Below are 18,763 nucleotides of genomic sequence, written 5' to 3' on the forward strand. Positions count from 1 at the left end.
ACACTGTGCCTCTGTATTCCAGAACTGACCTCCTGGAGGAGGCAGTGTGGTAGAGGAGTGTGCGGGGCATTGGAGTCAGGTCTGGGTTTGAACACTGGCTTCGCCATCCAGAGCTATGACTTCTGAGTTCCCTTCATCTTCGAATTCACTGCCCTATGCTATTTTTCTTTAGGAACCAGAGCAGAAACTCTGCCATGCGCGGCACATAGTAGTTGCTCAGTGGTCTTTGTAGAGTGGATGAATGAGCCAGAGGTCTCTTGAAGGACTGCTGTGCTTGCGTGTGCAGAGCACGTGATGCACCATATACCTTCCAGCGTTATATCGATTACATCCTGTGTGTGCTGTTCACCCGGGTTGTGAACTTCAAGAAGGCATAAATGTGTCTTTTTTGCAGACTGTCAGAGCTGGAAGAAATCCTGAAGACTATGCTAGTTCAAAATTCGCCCCCTCCTTCCAATTTCACGGATACCAAGCTGAGCCTCTTCACCCATTAGGTGACTTCCCAACACAGAGCTTCAGCAAACCAAAGGCGAGAACCCGTATCTCCTGACTCCCGGTCCAATGTCTTTCCATGGGGAGGCCCTAACAGCCACCGTGCTTGATGGAGTGGATATTCCTCCTGCCAATGTTCCAACACATTTTGTTGAACAAACAAATCACTTCTGGCCATAGCCACCCTGCACTTTCCGATGCTCCAGACGCTGTGTTAAGACATTATAGACATTATTTCATTTGATTCTCATAGCAATCCTAGGATGTGGGTATTTTTATTCCAATTTTTCAGATGAGTAAACCTGAGGCTCTGCCAAGTTAAATACCTTGCCTCCAATGCACAGGTGTTACAGGGCACCCTCCTCTTTATCCCAGTCATCGACAGTGGCAATTTGTGGTTCTCAATCTTCTATGTGCTCCATAAACAAAGCTTTCAATTCCCATGGCTCCCTAAGCAGATCGCTGCTCCTACACTCCCCTTATGGTTGTGGGGGCCTTACTGCCAGCAGCACAGAAACTAGACGCTGGCACAGCTGAGTCTGGTCTGGATCTGTCGGGTGCAAACTTGCCGCCCCTCTCTAACAGGAAGTTCTGTCTCCCAAGCTCGACATACCATTTTCAAAGGAAGTCTTTCTCTCAGGACTCAAAAAGTTAGTCCAAAGACCTGCAGTCTCCAGTTACACTAAAACATTGGTCACCCTCTTCTCTAGCCTCCCTGTCCTCTAGGTTGTTGTCACTAATCCTGCAGATGGCAGGTGCTCTTAACACTCACGTTACCTCCATGGGTTGGGCTTTGAGTCTGAACCCTAGAATCTGAGAGTGTGATCAGTCAGCTAAGGAATGTATTCTGCAATGGTTCCCCTCAAGGGAAAGAGAGGCACAATTTCTCGCAACCAACTCCAGAGACTGGGACACACCTTGGACATTATCCCCACCACATTTAGGGTTCTCTCACATTCCACATCCAGGGCGAACTTGCGTGCATCTTCCTCTCTGTTTCGTTTTCTCCTTCCCCAGTTCTAAGTAAGTCTGAGACCTCTTCATGCCTCATTTTCTCCCAAAGGTGAAAACAAGATACATTTCTCACTTTTTTGCCATTTCGATACCTGGCTGAGAGCAGTTTATCAACATCACAAGAGAGTGGATCTGGCAGGACCCCAACTTCCATTCCAGATCGTTAAGGACCAGTGAACAGGCAGGGACAGTGGCTTGTCCAAAGACACACAGCTAGTTCCTGTCAGCTCTGGAAGCCAGATCCCCAACTCCTCAAGTAGTGCTCTGTCCCTGAAAGCCACACAGGACAGATGTCCTCTCACTGGGAGACATTTGCTGAGCACACATCTTATCTGTCAACTTCCTGGATATTTTCATCATCTTCAAATGAATTCAGACTTTGTGGTAGTAGGAAACACCCACATTCCTCAGCTCTCTTTCCAATAGGGACCAAATTCCCCTCCCTGCACAGCTAAGACCCACTCTGGCTCACCTGTCCAAAGTCGCTGAATTTCCTGCTGAAGCCTCCGTTCTCCAGGACTGCAGCTGACATGCTGGCTCCCAGGGAGTGCAGTCTCTGGCTCTGGGGTGTCAGTCACAGGCAGCTTTGCAAACAGCACGTGGTGGTGAGGTTTTTAACCTGGTGCTAAGAAGCGAGGAGGAGCCTTTCCAAGGTGTTTGCTGCTGCGCATGCCAGCCACAGTAACGCCCCTGTGGGCACTGTCCTCACACTGCGGGCTCCAGGTCACCCTGCCTGGGCCGCCTGGAGGGGAGGGGAGGGGAGGGGAGGAGAGGGGAGGGGAGGAGTGAGGGTAGTGGATAAGGGCCAGGGAGGGTAGGGGTGGAGGTGGGGAATAGGGGCCGGAGAGGGTGTGGCGAATAAGGGAAGGCCAGACCTGGCTGCCCGCCCAGGATGGGGAAGAATCCCTGGAAGCACAGGGCACCTGTGCCCTGGCGGTTAGCAGGTTGGGCACATCCAGGACGCTCAGAAGCATGGGGGCGGGTTCTCTGGAATTGGAGTACACCTGCGACAGCCTAACGATAACAGTTACGAGAAGCAGAGCCAGGGTCTTAATTGAGATTGGGGAGGGGGGTCCTTTTTAGTAACTGCTCAGCAAACTGCCTTTCTGTGCTTTAACTTTAGAAAACTGTATGTAGGTGACATTGTGAATGCTGGGCACAGCTGCTAAAAAAGCAGAAGTCAGAGCATGACCCGGGTTGAAATGCAGCTGTGTGTCCCCAGGCTGTTTACATCGCTGCTGGGAGCACTCAAAGAAGGATGGTATAGCCACCCTGCCAGGATGTTTTAAAAATATGAATAAGAAAAAGAATGATGTAATGCATTTAACCTTTAGTGCAGTTCTTGCCAGCTAGTTAAACACTCAATAAATGGAAGATACTGCTTAAAAGTATGTGACCACAAATACTTACTGAGGACTTCTACCGTGTGCCGGGTGGTGTTCTCAGCACTGCGGATACAGCAGTGAATGAAGTGGAGGCCCCTGCCTCCCCTGCCCACCATGCTGCCATTCTGGGAGGGAGACGAAGACAAACAAATAAGTCTAGGCAGAGCTAAGCCTTCAGAAGAAAACTAAAACAGGGGGATGGGCTAGTAGTCAGGAAGATGTCATTCACCCACCATTTTCAGATATGGAAACTGAGATGAGGCATACGTTGCCAGCAGGAAAAACAAAATATAAAAGAAAACTGCAAAGTCAGAAGTTCAGAAAGGATGTGAAAAAATCAGGGGCATCAAGGCCTTGAGTGCCTGCCTAATATTTAGCCAGCAGAGGGTAACGGGATAAGAGAAAACAAGCCAATAACACAGACTGCTGGAAATCCGCCCCCTCCCCTCCCAGGATTTTTTGATGGAATGACCAAAGCACCTGCCAAAAAAGAAAAGGAAAAAAAAACAACTCAGAATTGGGATTCCAAACAAACAGATTAACTCCTGATTCCATCACTGATTAACTTTGGTCATGTCCATGCCTCAGTTTCTTTGTCTTTAAAATGGGGTTGTAAGGGCTGTTGTTTAGGGCTTCAGTAATGTGCCAGGCTTTCCATTGGCTGCTAAGAACACAGACATGAAGGAGTATAATGTCTGTCCAAAGGGGTCCTTGGCTGGCTGATTAATATTCTGTATGGTAAATTGGAAGATCAATGTCGTTGACATGGAAGGGCAAGATCTTGACTTCCACCCTCGAAGACTCTGAATACTTGATCTGACTCTGTATCCTAGCGTGGCAGACATGAGATGAGAGTTTTCCTCCATTCCAGGATTGCCTTATAAGCGTCACTTGGTCCCCTGATATTGCCGTCATGCTAAGGAAAGTAATGTACCTGACAGCACCTGTTATGTTGCTGTGTAACAGGCATGCAATTAACAAAGTAGTAACAACCACTCACATGTACACTGTATGTTAGACACTGAAGCTCTCCACATGCATGACTTCGTCTTCTGCTCAAAAACCCTGAACTATGCATCCTCCCTTTATAGATAAGGAAACTGAGACCCAGAAGGTTTAAGTAAGTAGTTCAAGGTCAAGCTACATTTCAGCCAATTCTAAGGGACTGGCTCTTAAGTACTCTTCCTTTCTTTTTAAAAATAAGAGCAACAGTGCTTTTCAGGACAACAAAATAATAGCACTTCTCTTGTCTCTTCACACCCACTACAAACAGAATTCTTCATTTTATCTCACATAAAAATGCCTCAGATCTGGGTGGAGAGGAGAGAACATTTAAGTTGTCTGCTACTTCAGAGAAAAACACGTAATAGCTTCTTTTAAAAATTATTCTCACAAAAAGGAAAAATTTATCCATGCCCTGAGATAAAAATTCAAGATGAGATTGCTTGTGACATGAATTTTGTAGATGATTTTTAAGCTATCATTTTAATTTGGATGGAATACAGTGTGTAGCTATTACTAACTAGGGTGGAGCTGGATCCTAAGAAAATCACCCTGGACGGGGTAAGTGCAGAATTCTGCCTCTGGACCACTGAGATATTGTGACTAGCCACAAAGAGGTAGGCACCATGTCGCAAGATATGTGGTTGTGTACCTGGTAAACTTACAGCTGACCTTCACTGATTTGGAAGTTGAAGATTTCCCAACCATTTCCCAAAAGGTTATCAATCCCTTTTCATTTAACCTCACAGGTAGAGAACTGAGTTAATCATAATCTCTCAGTTCATGGTAAATAATCAAAACCTCCAAGGCCCCTCTCTTGTTTTATTTATTCATTCTCTTGTATCTTCATTCCCTGCTCCCATTCCCTCCTCCCAGAGGCAACATGCTCAACACATTTTAATATTTAGCTTTGGATTTTTTTTTAATGCAGGGAAGTTCCGGTGTGTGGATGTGAATGGTGTTGTAATACAGATTTACTATAGTCTATAAATGTACTATGGGTTCCGTCGTTTCTAATTTTTTTCTTTCAGCTACACTGCTGAAAGTACATCTAGTTCTTTGCTTTTTTATCAGGTGTGGAGTGTTCCACAGTGTGTAATTCGTCATGTTTGATTTCTCGACTCCCCAATGATGGACACAGCCTACCCCTAACTTTCCACCACCCCAAACAGTGCTGCGATAAATATCCTCATCCTTGTCCCTTTAAATACCTGTGCGAGAATTTTTCTGGGATAGAAGGGTGGAGGTCTGATCATGGGGAACATGCATGCTTAATTTCATAAAGTACTGCCGGACTATCCCTTCAAATGGCTTGTACTAGTCCCACTCCCACCAGCAGGACAAAAGAGTTCCTTTTGCTGGGTGTTCCCAGTACTCAGTGTTTTGCAAATGTCTGATTCTTTGTCGGTCTGTTCCATGTGAAGAGGCATATTCTTGCTGTTTTTTAATTTGCATCCCTCTTCTAATGAATGAGTTTGAGCATCTCTCTCTCTACACTATGTCAATTAAGATTTCCCACACTGTGACTAGTTCATTATCAAATACTTTGCCTATTTTTCTATGAGGATTCCTGGGTTTCGTGTTGATTTGCAAGAATAATTTGTATGGTATGGATATTAGCCCTGTTCCTTTCTCAAGTCACTAAAGATACCATCTCTTAATCCATTACTCTCAGTTGACTGTCGACTGGTGTCTTTCCTTGAGAAAAAAATATTAATTCTTATATAATCAAAATACATCCTAAAGATTTTTTGTGGTTTGTGCTCTTGAGGTTTTGTTTAAGAAGTCCTTCCCCATCTCTGACTTAATGAGATATTCTTTCTCCTGTCATCATTATAGTTGTGTCTTTGACGTTCAGATCTTGACTCTTCTTGTGTCTCTTTTGTACATGGGATGTGGTAATGACCCAGTTGTTTTTCTTCTCCCTTCATATCACGAGTCAGTTTTTCAGTAACATGTACAACAGCTTTTCCCCAACTTTTATGTCAGAGTTTTCTGAGTTGAGATGAAAGGACCTCTTCTCAGAGATGCATAGCAGGAGACACCCCTTCGACTTTTGGTACCACATGTACAGTGTTTCAAATTATCATTTACACCTGATCAGTCTCTGCAGCTTAATTTTATGCTATGGGTTCATTCCATGATGTCCCCTCTTGTGTCACTATCACACTGCATTTTTATTATAGTATAGTTTGGTAGTATATCTTAATATCTGGCTGTCAAGTTCACCTTCTTGCTTTTATTTTTTCCCAAAGTTTACTTGCTTATTAACACACACTTATTCTTCCATTTTCTAGCTGAAACTTTGATTGGTTTCACTCTGAATGTACTGGATAATCTGGGGACATTTTTGTTGAACAGTAAGAGTAGACCTACATGCTAGATTCCAATTTGTTATGAATGCAGCCAAAGTTTCTCCATCAATATGCTTGATGCCCCTTGTGTGCTAAGGATTGTTTTTATCATAAATGTTGAATTTATGAAGTGCTATTTTTCCATCTACTGAGAAAATTATGTGATGTATCCTTTTTAGTGCATTAATGTGGTGAAACACATTACTAGATTTTTTTTAAGATGTTAAGCTCTTTTTACATACTAGGATAAACCTTCTTTGTTTATAATATATTGTTACTACACTATTAAATATGGTTAGCTTATATTTTATGTAAGATTTCCTATCTCTGTTTATTAGTGAAATGGACCTGCAACTGTACTACTTGTACCAACATCTTATTTTGACATCAAGGTTACAACAGCCTTACACAAGGAACTGTACCACTTTCTCTGTTTTTGTAATCTCTGGAACAGTCTATTGGAGATAGAAATTATTAGTTTCTTGAAGATTTGGTAGGACCTCTTGTAAATATAATAGATTATATTTCAATTTATTTAACTGTTATTGGTATATTCATTTTTTTCTGTTTCTTCTGATTTTATATTTTCCCAGAAATTAATTCAATCTGTCAAGATCTCCACAAAACTAACTTTACATGTATGTCAGATTATGGCTGTATGAAAAATTACTGTAAGTAGAATTTCTGGGTCAAAGGATATAGACATTTATCATTTTAATAGATATTGACAAATTAGCCTCCAGAGGGTGACCATATAATTTATCATCCAAACTGGAATTTTTTTGATAGTGAAATGAGGTGCTGGTGATAATCACACTGAGACAACAGGTATAAATTGGTACTACCCAGGCAAAGAGTTATGTGTAGTCTCCCAACCTACATGAGCTCTGCCTGTTTACACACTATCAGAAAAATGCGAGTGTCTATTTCCCTGACATTTTTCCAACCCAGTCGGTGGTTACTAACCTCAGTATTGACAAATCTCCACAAGTAGGTTCATATATATAGAAAGACCAGACATCACCTGAGTAAATCAAATGAATCTGCTGAGTCAGGATTCACAGCAAAAAGGTCATCAACATGATCTAGAGACAGGCAGGGCTATAACCTAACCCCTGGCCCCCACCCCAGACACAGCGCACCTTAGGAAGATGCCTGTTCTTTATGGAAGCATCTATAGTAATTATTTGGTATTCTTGTTCTCTGGTACAAAAAAAAGATGTCCAAATGCTGATTATTTCTCTCATGGAGAGTTTTGTATTTAGCTTGGGGATTTCCCACTGGGGCTCTTAAACAGGATTCTGTGGTACAGGTGACAGCCTCTGGCTTAGAGAGGTTCATCCCACAGAAAACTGTCTCTTTAGGGTCATCTCACCATGCAGCCTCGTTCAAGAAAAACATACCTTCATCCTGCCAATGGTGGAGTCCAGCTTGCTCCCACTGTGGCCATCCGTCCATGTTCAGTAGTCAGATAAGCTAGATATTTTCATGCCTTTATACATGAGTTAGGCATTGTCCCTACATCCTCCAAATTCCAGAGGACACAGGCCACTATCTCTGTTAGGTTCTTTTTAACCTCCCCAACTTGGTATAAGGTGAAGAGGAAAGCTGTCTGGAAAGAAAGTAGAAATGTGATAGTACAATAACCAATGGAAAGAAAAATGTCACAGCATACAAACAAATCTCTCTCTAATAAAATCCTCTATTCCAGTCATTTGTGTTAGTCTCCTAGACTCTCTGTGTAAATCCTCAAAGTGAGCGTTGAGCTGAGGGTTGCAAAATTGGCTTCACCATCTCTTAGAATGTCCTATCCAGAGTCTCAGGCTCTGAAAAAACAACCACAAAACAATCATATTTAACACACAATTAGACTAGTAACTAAACATATGGGCCTCGAAAAAATCAGATATTCCTTTAAATGTGAAACTGGGGCCGTTCAGTCATGTAGAATTCAGAAAGGGGTAATGTTGGGAGGTAATTTCCCTGGCATTTTTACATGTCTTGGACTACCTTTTCAAGGATCTTTGCACAGCAAACAGCCTTGGAAGAGGTAATATCTCCCTCTGGGTCAAAGGGAAGATTTGTCTCCTGATCAGCATAATAGATAGAGGAACTCTCCATCCCCAAGTCATTCCGTGACAATAAAGTCTTTCTCCTCTCCCCAGAGAAAATTTGCTTATGTTCCAGGGTAAAGATAATGCTTCTTTTTGGAGAGGATGATGGGACAGTTGCCATGAATCCCTAAATAAGATCAGAGTTTCCTAAGCTCAGTGTTCCTCAGCTGTGACCCAGATACAGCGTGTACTCAGCAACCCCCCAGATTCACTCTGCACTGATGTCCATGGACCTGAGGGACAAGGCGAGCCAGTATAAACATGAAACTCATTTGCCTATTGTGCTCTGAGCAATTAACTACCTAAATTCCTTTGGGCTTGTGGTTTCCTTGCTGGCCAATTTCATGGACGTTTGGTGTGTCAGCCTAGTAGTTAGTTACACTGGTGTGTGGGAACCGCTTAACCCACTTGATGGAGAAGAAACAAAGATGTGGCATCTATGGCAGTTGCCCCATTTTCTTTCCTTCTCTCTCAGGTAATAGAAGCTCTGAATGTTAGGTAGCCAGCTCCAGGGCTTCCCAGAAAGAAAACTTTTTCCAGGCTTCCTTGCAGCTTGATGTAACCACAGGTCTAAGATTCGATCAAGGAAATGCAAAGAGAATTAGTCTGTGCAACAGCTAAGAGTTCTTCCTAAAGGAAGCATTGTCCTTCTCCTATTTTCTCATTTTTGCAGGTCAGAATACAGAAATGCTGACTGGAGTCGGAGCAGCCATATTGGACTATGAGGTAAATGTAAGAACCATGCTTTTCTGAGCAAAAAGAGAGAAGACTTGAGATAGAAGGAGCCTGATTCTTGACACAGCATCACTCCAGCAGCCTTGGACTGTTAACTTAAGACTTTGACATAAGAGAAAAGCTAACCTCTATTTTGTTTAAACCCATGTTATTTTGAAATTTCTACCACTCACAGCCAAATCTGCTTCTAATGATGTAAACAATATGGAAATGACACTTAAGATGGATTTCTCTGTCCAAGAACTACTCTTTTCTCATCAGAATTTAAAGAACAATGCAATTGCCTTATTGGAAAAATTTAGGAAATTGTCTCCCCAACCCTAAAAAGTCAACTGGCTGTAAGCTTCTTCAGAACCAGTTTCTATAGTCTGCTTCTATTTAGTCTAACTTCTCCCACAGAGACAACCCAGAAATCTGAAAATCATGCTCAATCAATGCCACACAAACTAACAATTAATGTATGAAGTAGTTTTCATCAAAATAAAATTTAAAGAAGCTATTTCAGGAATTCTTAGCAGAACTCAGACATCTACTTGGGTTATAATAAAGTCAGTTGGTAAATCAAGTGCACTGATCAAAGGTTTATTAAATGATAAATTATATATATATACATATATAAAGTTTTATAACATCTATCTACATCTCTATATATAGGTATAAAGTCTTAAGACTCTGGAGCCATTACATTAGCTTCCCTTCTTGGCAACATCAGAGTGAAGTCACTGAGTGCTGTCATTCAAACACTCATTCATTACACAAATATTTGTTGAGTATATACTATGTGTTAGGCACTGTTCTAGACACCAATGAGCAGGACAGTCAATGCTGTCACGGATTTCACATTCTATTAGGGGACAGAACCAGTAAACAAGTAGGAAAAAGAGCAAGACACAGTACTGATAATGGCCAAGAAGAAATAAAGTTTTAAAAAGAAGTATTATAAAATAAGAGGCTTTTGAAGAGATTGATTCAAGTTGGATGCACAAGGAAGACCTACTCAACAAGGTAATATTTGAGCTGAGAACTAAATTATGAGAAGGCTCCACTCCAAATGCAAAGATCTGAAGGAAGAGGGTTCCTACTTGGGGGAACATCGGCACAAAGTCACTAAACATGAGCAAGTGGGACTTTTTTTGAAGAACAGACAGAGGCCAGTTGTGGCTGAGGGGTGAGCTGAGTTTGGAGAGGTGGCCAGGACCAGTTCACGTATTCATCACTAGCGGTGTCCTAAGGCAGCTAAGGCAGACTTGAGAGCTGAGTTTTCAGTTTGGGGAGCCTGTTGCTAAACACATTCATGATTAAAAACTAAGTTACATAAACTTACATTTAAATAAATTATATTTGAAAAAGGCAATACATCCTCAAGATTTCATAACTGTTTTTCTAAATTTTATTATCCATGGTTTTAAGGTTATTTTGCTCATTTTATCTGTGTGGTAGAACTACTGCACATTAACATGCTACTATACGTTTCTTCTCAACTTCATGCTTACGTTGGTAGCTTGAAATCTAGGAATGTTTACTCCATGGAAATCAGCAAACACTACAAATCAGGGGTGAAGTTAGTGGGCTGTTAAATATTTACCATCATCCCACTGACTCTAGCTACAGTAGCAAAGCCACTGGATGGAACCCAGAAGACTCAGAGGCAAAACAACAGTGTTACTCAGGGAGTGAAGATGCTTTGGGGCAAAACAGGCTCAGCTACCAGTCAACAGAGCAATGGCATCAAATCCAAGCAGATCAGGGTAAGATTTGGTCTAAGAAAAATTCAAGGCCAAAGCCAGGGGAATCTGCCACTATGGTGAGGGTTCAACTAAGGGCTGGCACTCACTTGGTCAACCCAAATCCCACCTCTCCCAAAATGCCTTCTCTGATGCGCTGTCCCCAGTGGGGGGTGGTCACCCCTCCTTGGCTAGGCTAGCAGCTTGACCTTTTTTCTGTAACTAAACTCATAAATGCTTTTGTCTTATTTTCACACTTTTGTCTCCTTCTAGATTAAGAGCTCTCAGACTAGAGACCAAATCATAGTCTTTCTAAATTCTGGGACTAAGCACAGTGCCTGATGCATACTAAGGACTTAATTCATGTTAATCAGAAATGTAGAAAAATATGTATGAAAATGTTTAGGGCAAAAAAGTTTGGGGAAAAATTAAAACTTCAGCAATAGAGGACATAGCTAAGTTACACTGTATTCACATAATAGATACAGCCATAAAAGTTATTTTTAAAATCATAAAAGTGTATCATCTCTTTAAATGCACACAATTCAACTCATGACTGATAAAAGTAGAATATAAAGTCTTGAATTCCCCATTGTGCGGTATGTCAAGAGGTGTACAAAAACAACAAAAAAGAATGAGACAGAGGCGTTTTCTCTAGATTGTGGGATTAGGAAAGAGTTGTTATTGTTATCTTTTCTATTTAAATGTATATAAGGAAGGAGAGTTGCAAAGAAAAAAAGTGGCTTGCCTAGAAAATTTGCCCAAAGCCATACTGGATTTCTAATTAGACATAAATGAGCTATCCCTTAGCTTTATTTTTTCCATCTTATCCTCTTTGGAAAGAGAAAGGGACAACTATTCATTCTGCACTGAAATATTTATTCAGTACCAGGCATGTTGCAAAGATTATCTATTTAATCCTTCCTACAATCCAGTAAGATAGATTTTTAATATCCCCATTGTATGGATAAGGAATCTGAGATATTGTGTTCTTGTAGGATGATAGGAGGCAAAAGACCTGGGGTGGTGATGTTAGTGTTGGGAAGAGTACTCATCATCCTTTCCCACTGGCTCTTGAGTGACAGCAGAACCCTCTGTGGAAGGTGAGGGTGGTATAAATACTCGGCCTACTCATAGGGTCCCTGCAGAGCCTTGGTAGGTCTGGCCATTTGAAAGCTAGGGTCTTGATGGCTGCAGTCATTGCTCATTGAGTAATAAATTTGGGAAGCACATTTACTGAAGCACACGGCCCAGCAGACCATGGAGGGCTCAGTTTCTTGGTAAGACACATGCATGATCTTAGACATGGATTCCTTTTCTAATTCATCTGCATCTGTCTCATGAGGGGAGGCTGGCTGAACTCTAATGTTGAGGAGACACGTGGGGGACTAGAAGTGAGTGAGATTCATTCATACAAGCTAAAATATGTATTAAGCTTTTGTTGCAAACCGGCACTGTTCTAGGTTCAAGGATGCAACTGGCTTCCTGGGTTTATATACTTTTTAGGATGTGGATATTAATCAAATTACAGGAATAAATTCAAACTTACAGCTGAAACAGATGACATGAAGGAGATGTACATGATACTGCAAAAACCTTTCCCCGAGAAGTTTTCTCGATCTAAGAACATGAAGTAAAGGATACCTAGATGAAAGAGGAAGGGAAGAACCTAGAACTGTCTGGAACCTTCTAGGCAGAAAGAGCAGCATATGCAAAAGTCATGTGGTGGAAACAATGGGAAATGTGGTTGAAGATGCAGCTGGAGAGCTAGAGAAAGCCAGACCATGCAGAGACTTTTAGACCATGTTAAGGATATTAAAAACAAAAACAAAAACAAAAACAAAAACAAAAAACAAACAAAAAAAACTTTATCCTGAAACAGTTGCAAAGCCATTGAAGTTTGTCATTAGAAGATGCTTCTGTGAGATTTACATTATCACAAGCTCACTCAGGCTGCAGTGTGCAGAGTGTAGGGAGGGGAGAGCAAGAGCAGTTAAGAGGTGATTACAGTTGTCCCAGATAAGAAATGGCCACTGTTTCTTGGACTAAAGTGGTACTGATGATAGAGATGAAGAAAATGGGATGCATTTGAGAAAGACTTAGAAGGTGAAGGAGTCAGTTTAGAGATGCTGGGTGAGGGTGAGAAACAAATCAAACTGACTCTTAAGCTGCTGAACAGATGGAGACAGTACCATTCTCAGAGCTGACTCCATGACTGCTCTTGACAGACCAAAGAGATCCACTGAGCTGGGCTCTCAAGGCCAACCACTGAGAAGATTTCTGTGGAACTGGAATTCACTGGGCTATGAAGTTAAAGGTGAAGAACCAAGACCCTCCTTTATGTGTTGTGTTTCTAAAAATAATTTTGTATTTTACTTTTTGATTTAAAGAATGAACAATTATAAACACATAATAGTTTTTCCTTTTTTGACAAGACTTTTGTGAAATAAACTTACCAGAATTTTTGTGTTTGTATGGCAGTGATCTATGGCAGTTCTCCCAACAACTAGCATGTCTGCATGTGAAATGATGTGCTTTAAGCATCCAAACTATCAATAATAAAGAGTAAATTTCAGTCAGATGTTAGAGATGAGATGAATTACCTGTTTAATCTCTCTGAAGATGAGAATCAAAATTTTAATGAGATAATCAAAGAATGTGCACTAAAAATTGTAGAAAAGGTTGTCATAGAAGTTTATCAGGCAATTAATTTATAAACATGTTAATGTATGTTTGCAGCATTTTCTAGCTTTCTATAATGTGTAATTTGCTTGCATTCCTGTTCTGAAGATATATTCATTTTTTTCTACCTAATGTTTATAATTTCATATTCTTTTTCTTAAATACAGCCCCAAATTTTATAAGCCTCAGGCTCTACAATCTGAATCTGTTCCCGCAGAGGAACTAAGGTGGACATGACAAGAAAAATATCCTGCCCGTGAGCAACGTAAGGTCTAAGAGACAATACACAAATAAAACAAGCAGTAACAGCAGATGGGCAGGTGTTAGGTTTGGGTAGGCCAAGTACTGTCGGGGTACAGGAGGTGCTCACCTGCCTCTAGAGTTAATGGTGATAGTTCGGGAAAGAAGATGATACCCAAGCAGGAAGGAGAGGTGAAAATGCCTTAGGTAGAAAGAAGAGGCAGAGCATTAAATCTTCACTAACTGATCTAAGTACAAAAGAACTACTCTAAGGCTTGTTTAATAAAATGGCCAACTGGCCAAATTATGACTTGGTGGGTCTGGGATGAAGTTTCATAATCTGATCATGAATAGGCACCTCATATATTTCTAATGTGGGTATTTTGGGGACTTGATACAGACAGCACAGGGCTCTGTTGCTGAACTGAATCACATGGGGCAGAACTAGTAGAATCAACTTGTAATAGACGGATGGAATTGCAGTATTTTCACGCAGTCCTCACTGCAGTTCAAGAAACAACCAGCAGGTGGCGAGCGACTCACACCACCCGCCAAAGAGAACTAGGAGTTTCCCTGGCTCTCAAATCCCAGACCAAAAACTGGTCAGACAGTCAAAGGGAATCTTGTTTCCCAAGCAAAGCCATTAGCCAGAGTGGTGAGGTTCTTCTCTTTGTACAAGAATCCTGATGAGCCAATGGCCCATTTCTTACCCTAGTCCCCAGGGCTAAACTTATACTGACCCCATAATGCAGCCTTCTGGCCACTAGGAGCCATGACCCTGGCACTAGCTAGGGCTGGTCTCCACCATGAAGCTGTGGATGAGGTCATGTGCCTTCGGGAGGTTGTTGGAGTAAAAACCAGCAAAAGATGTTTGCTCAAAGAGGGAAGCCATTTCTGACAGTCATGTGGTCCTGCTGTATCGTCTACGTAGTCAAAGCTGGAGGGGAAGTATTTTATTCAGTCCCCTCATTTTGTAGATGAAGAACAGTCTAAGAGAGGGTGAACAATTTGCCCAAGGACACAGAGCTAGAAAGCTCCAGAAACTGGAGTCTGTCTCTTGACTTCAAGTGGCTTGCCTTTTCACTGCATTTAACACTACAGGTGTTAAAGGGGTGTGTGTGTGTGTTTACTTCATTAGCATCTGCCCATAAATTGTCACACAGGAGAAGCTGAGGATGACCATCTGGTTGGGGAAGAAACACTCAGTGACTTTAGGATGTGTTTGCATCAGCAAGCCCACTTTTTACCTAGACCGTGGATTTATTTGGGGGTAACCTGGGGGATGAGGCAGGTGGAAGTCCACACTAACAGAGCATGAGGAAAGAGGACCCGCCATTGTTTTTTATGGTGTTTTAATTGACCTTCTTGTCTTATACACCTCCTTTTCTATCAGACTAGAAGATTATTGAAGACTGATTGTCTTATTTATCTCTGATTATGTTCAACAGTTATTTGATGTGTCAGTGAGCACATCCACCCTGATCATTTTTGGATCTAAGCAGTATTTTCTAACATCTTAGATGGATAGCACATACCTCCTGTGATGGATTTCAGTACGCTTATATTTACTTAACAAATGCATATAGGATGTTCACCATGTGCCAGGCACTGTTCTCAGCATTTCACAAATATTAACTCATTTAATTTTGGTTTTGTGCCTGTTTATTTAAAGTTCCATGTCAATGAATAACCATCTATCAGAAATCACCCTCTTTGCCTCCCTTCACCTCCTCCCCCAAAAGACTCTAGGGAGAAGTGGTGGGGAGAGAAGAGAGAGTTAACTGGCCCCCTGGGGACTCGTGGTTTCCCAGGTAGACCGTGGGCCCCCCGGCAGCCTCTGCTTCCTTGCTAACCTGGTGCTAGCAAACTTTCCCCGTGGCCAGCAGGGCCAGCGTCCAGGTCTGCACAGAGCCGCAGACAGCTCGCAGCCGCCGGCTGATTTATAGGCCTGAGCATTCCCGGGTTGCACCGCAAGGAGTCGGGCTGAGCTCGGACTTTGGGGAGGTGATGATGGACACAGGACACGTGGCCACACAATGGGGACACACGACTGACCTCAGTCACTTCGGCAAACTGCCCCTGCTTTCTTGAGGCGGCAGGAGTGTTTCAGGAGCGCCCCGGGCGACCGCCGTTCCTCGCCCCAACAGGTAGCGCCCCTTGCCCGCCTCGTTGAGTGCAGAGGGCACCCAAGGGCGTGCAGGGCCCCCAGAGCTCTCAGAGGTCTCTGACCCTGAGCCTCAAAGTCCTTCCCCAAGGATGGGAGCCTTGGTGCGCTCCATACTTTGTAAAGAAAGGCACACGAACCGCCTCCACTCGGCGAGACTAGCCAGGACGCGCTGGGAGTGAACTTTCCCAGCAGGTCAGATACAGGCTCCCGCGGATTTTGCGATGTCACCGGGCGGTCTGGCAGGGTGAAAGACAGAGGAAGGGTCAAAAGGGATCGGAGTGTGTGTGTTGTGTGTGTGGCACGATGTGGGGAGAGAGAATCAGCGGAATAGGGGGTTGGGGACGCATGAATCTGAGAAGAAGCAATCAAGTTAGGGAAAAATAACCGGGCTTTTTTCCTTCCCTGCTATACTCAAACTGTCACTTTGGGTTAGAGTGAGCCCTTATCTGGCTCATTAGCATGAGCTGTGGCTAACACGCTTAAACCCTCTAATTATTTATTATGCCGTCACCGAGCAGGTCACCACCCCGGGGCGCACTTGTGGGACCGGGGCGCAGAGCTCAGACTGGCTGTGTGCGCTTCCAGAGAGAGACCCTCCCTGCCACAGGCCCCGCAGGCGCTGCTCCACGAGGCACCGTTGCAGAGTTGTTGGGGTGCGGGGGTACCAGAAATGCCCTGTCCCCAAAACTCATCCACAGGGAGGTGGTGCAGCCCTCAGCTCTTGTCTACACTTGCGCCTGACCTTCCCTATTGCCAACCGAAGGTGGAGCGACGGAAGAACAAGATTTTTGCAAAAATGGAAGGCAAACAAGGAGCTGGGAACTTGGGCTGGGTGCACCTTCCAGAAAGAGACTGGGGAGAACCTAAAGCTTGCAGGAGTCCTCCTTCTAATCCTCCTCCCCACCCTCACTCCCCTACTCCCCACCGAGTTCCAAGAGAGTTCACAAAGTTGGGGAGACACGCTCTGGGATGACAGCCGGCCACTGGCATCTACAGGGTTCTATTCAGAAAACAGTTTCAAAATAAGTTAACTTCTGTAGGGTGTTTTTTTCCCCTCCCCTTCTAACTGTCCCCCCCTTCCCCCTCCCTTTCTACATTCACGTCTGTTTTATGTTCCTCTGCGTTGTGCCAACTATTTTATCTTTATTCCTTCTCTTTCTCTCTGGCTATTCATTCCTTTTTGTGTGTGTGGCTTCTCCGGCTTGTTACCACCCACTGCACGCTCGCTCCTGTAGCTGAGGTGTTTCTATACAAACTGGAGCGTCCAGTTGTCATATTAATTATTACACTGAGTAATGACTGAAATGGTCAAAATAAGGGGAGAGTCGAGAGCGCTTTTTCTTGCTGCTCAAAGATTCAGCAAAGAAGCCGTGCAACAAAGCACTAATTGGTCCCCAGAAACACTCCGACAAGGCATGGAAGATAGGTTTCATAGAGCCCAGCGATTGTGAAGGGGGGAAAGCGCTGAATGGACCCCACGCTCCTTTTCTAAACCCTCTTGCTGAGCAAAAAATGGACCTCTGTTTGAATACTGCCCTGATCCTTGAATACTATACCCAGCAGAGAAAAAAATGCACCATTTATTGTAAGTTTTTTTTTCTTCTCCAGCTATTCATGGGTTCTCTGTGAAGAATCAGCTGGTTTTGTTTACCGTGAAAGACCTTTACTTTATTTCCTTTCTTGGAGGAGGTGGGGAGGAGGGGAGTGAAGGAGAGCCATGTGCCTAGACAGAGAGGAGCTGGCCTACTGTAACAAAATAGGGTGTAACAAATCCTACAAAAGTTGAGAATGTATTGATTCTTTGCAGAGCTATATAGATTAACGACTTTCTTTATGCTGATCCGAGGAAGGTATTTAATCATAATGTAAATGGGGCTTTAGAAAAAATAAAGACTTAGCAGCGTTACTGCTCCTGATTTGAAGAACTTCAAAAGGATTTGTGAGGGTGGCTGCAAATTGCCCCTTCCCCCAAACCTCCCCTCCCTAACCAAAAAGCCACAATAAAATAATAGTTTGTGCTTTTTTTCTGTTTTGTTTTTCCAGCTTTTTTTTTTTCCTTTGTAAAGCGTATTGAAAACGGCAAATAGATTGGTTTGAAGGCTGGATTCCTTAATGCAGGTGCAGGCCTGGCTGCTGTGACCGAGAAGCTAAGCCAAGACCATGGTTTGTGTCCTGCTCCCTCCCCCACCTCAACAGGCCGTCCAGGCTGGTCAGACTCACACCGGCTGGGCAGCAACAGGTCTGAAGTAACCTTGGGAAGGGTGTACTTGGAGACAGTAGCCATCACAGTAATGAACTTCCCATCCTCGCTGGGGAAGACAGTGCCGAGCACAGGCTTCAAGCAGCATACATTCCAGGACAGAGGCCCCTGTGTTACCGCTACTGGAGATGGAATATCTACTGTGAATCCCCTACATACTCACTTTTCTCCAAGAACCCTGGTTTCTGGCCTTAGCGCCCACCAAAACTGAAGGTGGCAACAAACAGCTCCTGTTCAAATAAAGACTCTAAGGCCTGTGTTCATCTTTGTACTCTCTTTGCCCCTTATTCAGGATCCACTATAAATATAATTTTATTAAATGATTATTAGTTCAATGGAAAACCTAGTTTCACTTTTAATAGTAACTCCCCTCCCTCCAAAGAAAAAGCATCAGAGGCACTTTAAAAAAGAGATGAAGCCTGTCTCCTTTCCACAGAGAAAAGGCGCACAGTTATGGAGCCTGGCGGCAGTGTGTGAACAAAGGGGGCCTGGTCTTCAACTGTGAGTGGAAAGAAGGTGTCAGGAGACTCAGGGCACCAGCGCCTTAGGTCTCCTAGGCAGCTGATCCCTGTGCATCACTAGAGAAGTCCTGTC

General features: G+C 43.2%; 1 protein-coding gene across 2 annotated transcripts in view; it reads right to left on the bottom strand.

Moving 5' to 3' along the window:
- Window positions 1–8,024, bottom strand: part of PAH (phenylalanine hydroxylase) — a 69,345-nt gene extending 61,321 nt beyond the window's left edge. Inside the window, exons 1-3 of one of the 2 annotated variants that reach the window (XM_064491657.1) lie at window positions 7,651–8,024; window positions 2,917–3,016; window positions 1,979–2,131 (exon numbers count right to left, since the gene is read on the bottom strand). In XM_064491657.1, the coding sequence (XP_064347727.1) occupies window positions 1,979–2,038 (60 nt within the window). In that variant the 5' untranslated portion in view covers window positions 2,039–2,131; window positions 2,917–3,016; window positions 7,651–8,024. Of the gene's footprint in view, window positions 1–1,978; window positions 2,232–2,916; window positions 3,017–7,650 lie in introns of those variants that run through there. The other variant, XM_010990023.3, reaches the window with a different exon arrangement.
- Window positions 8,025–18,763: the final 10,739 nt, after the last annotated feature.

This window comes from Camelus dromedarius, chromosome 11, assembly GCF_036321535.1.
Source record: "Camelus dromedarius isolate mCamDro1 chromosome 11, mCamDro1.pat, whole genome shotgun sequence".
NCBI classification, from domain to species: Eukaryota; Metazoa; Chordata; class Mammalia; order Artiodactyla; family Camelidae; genus Camelus; species Camelus dromedarius.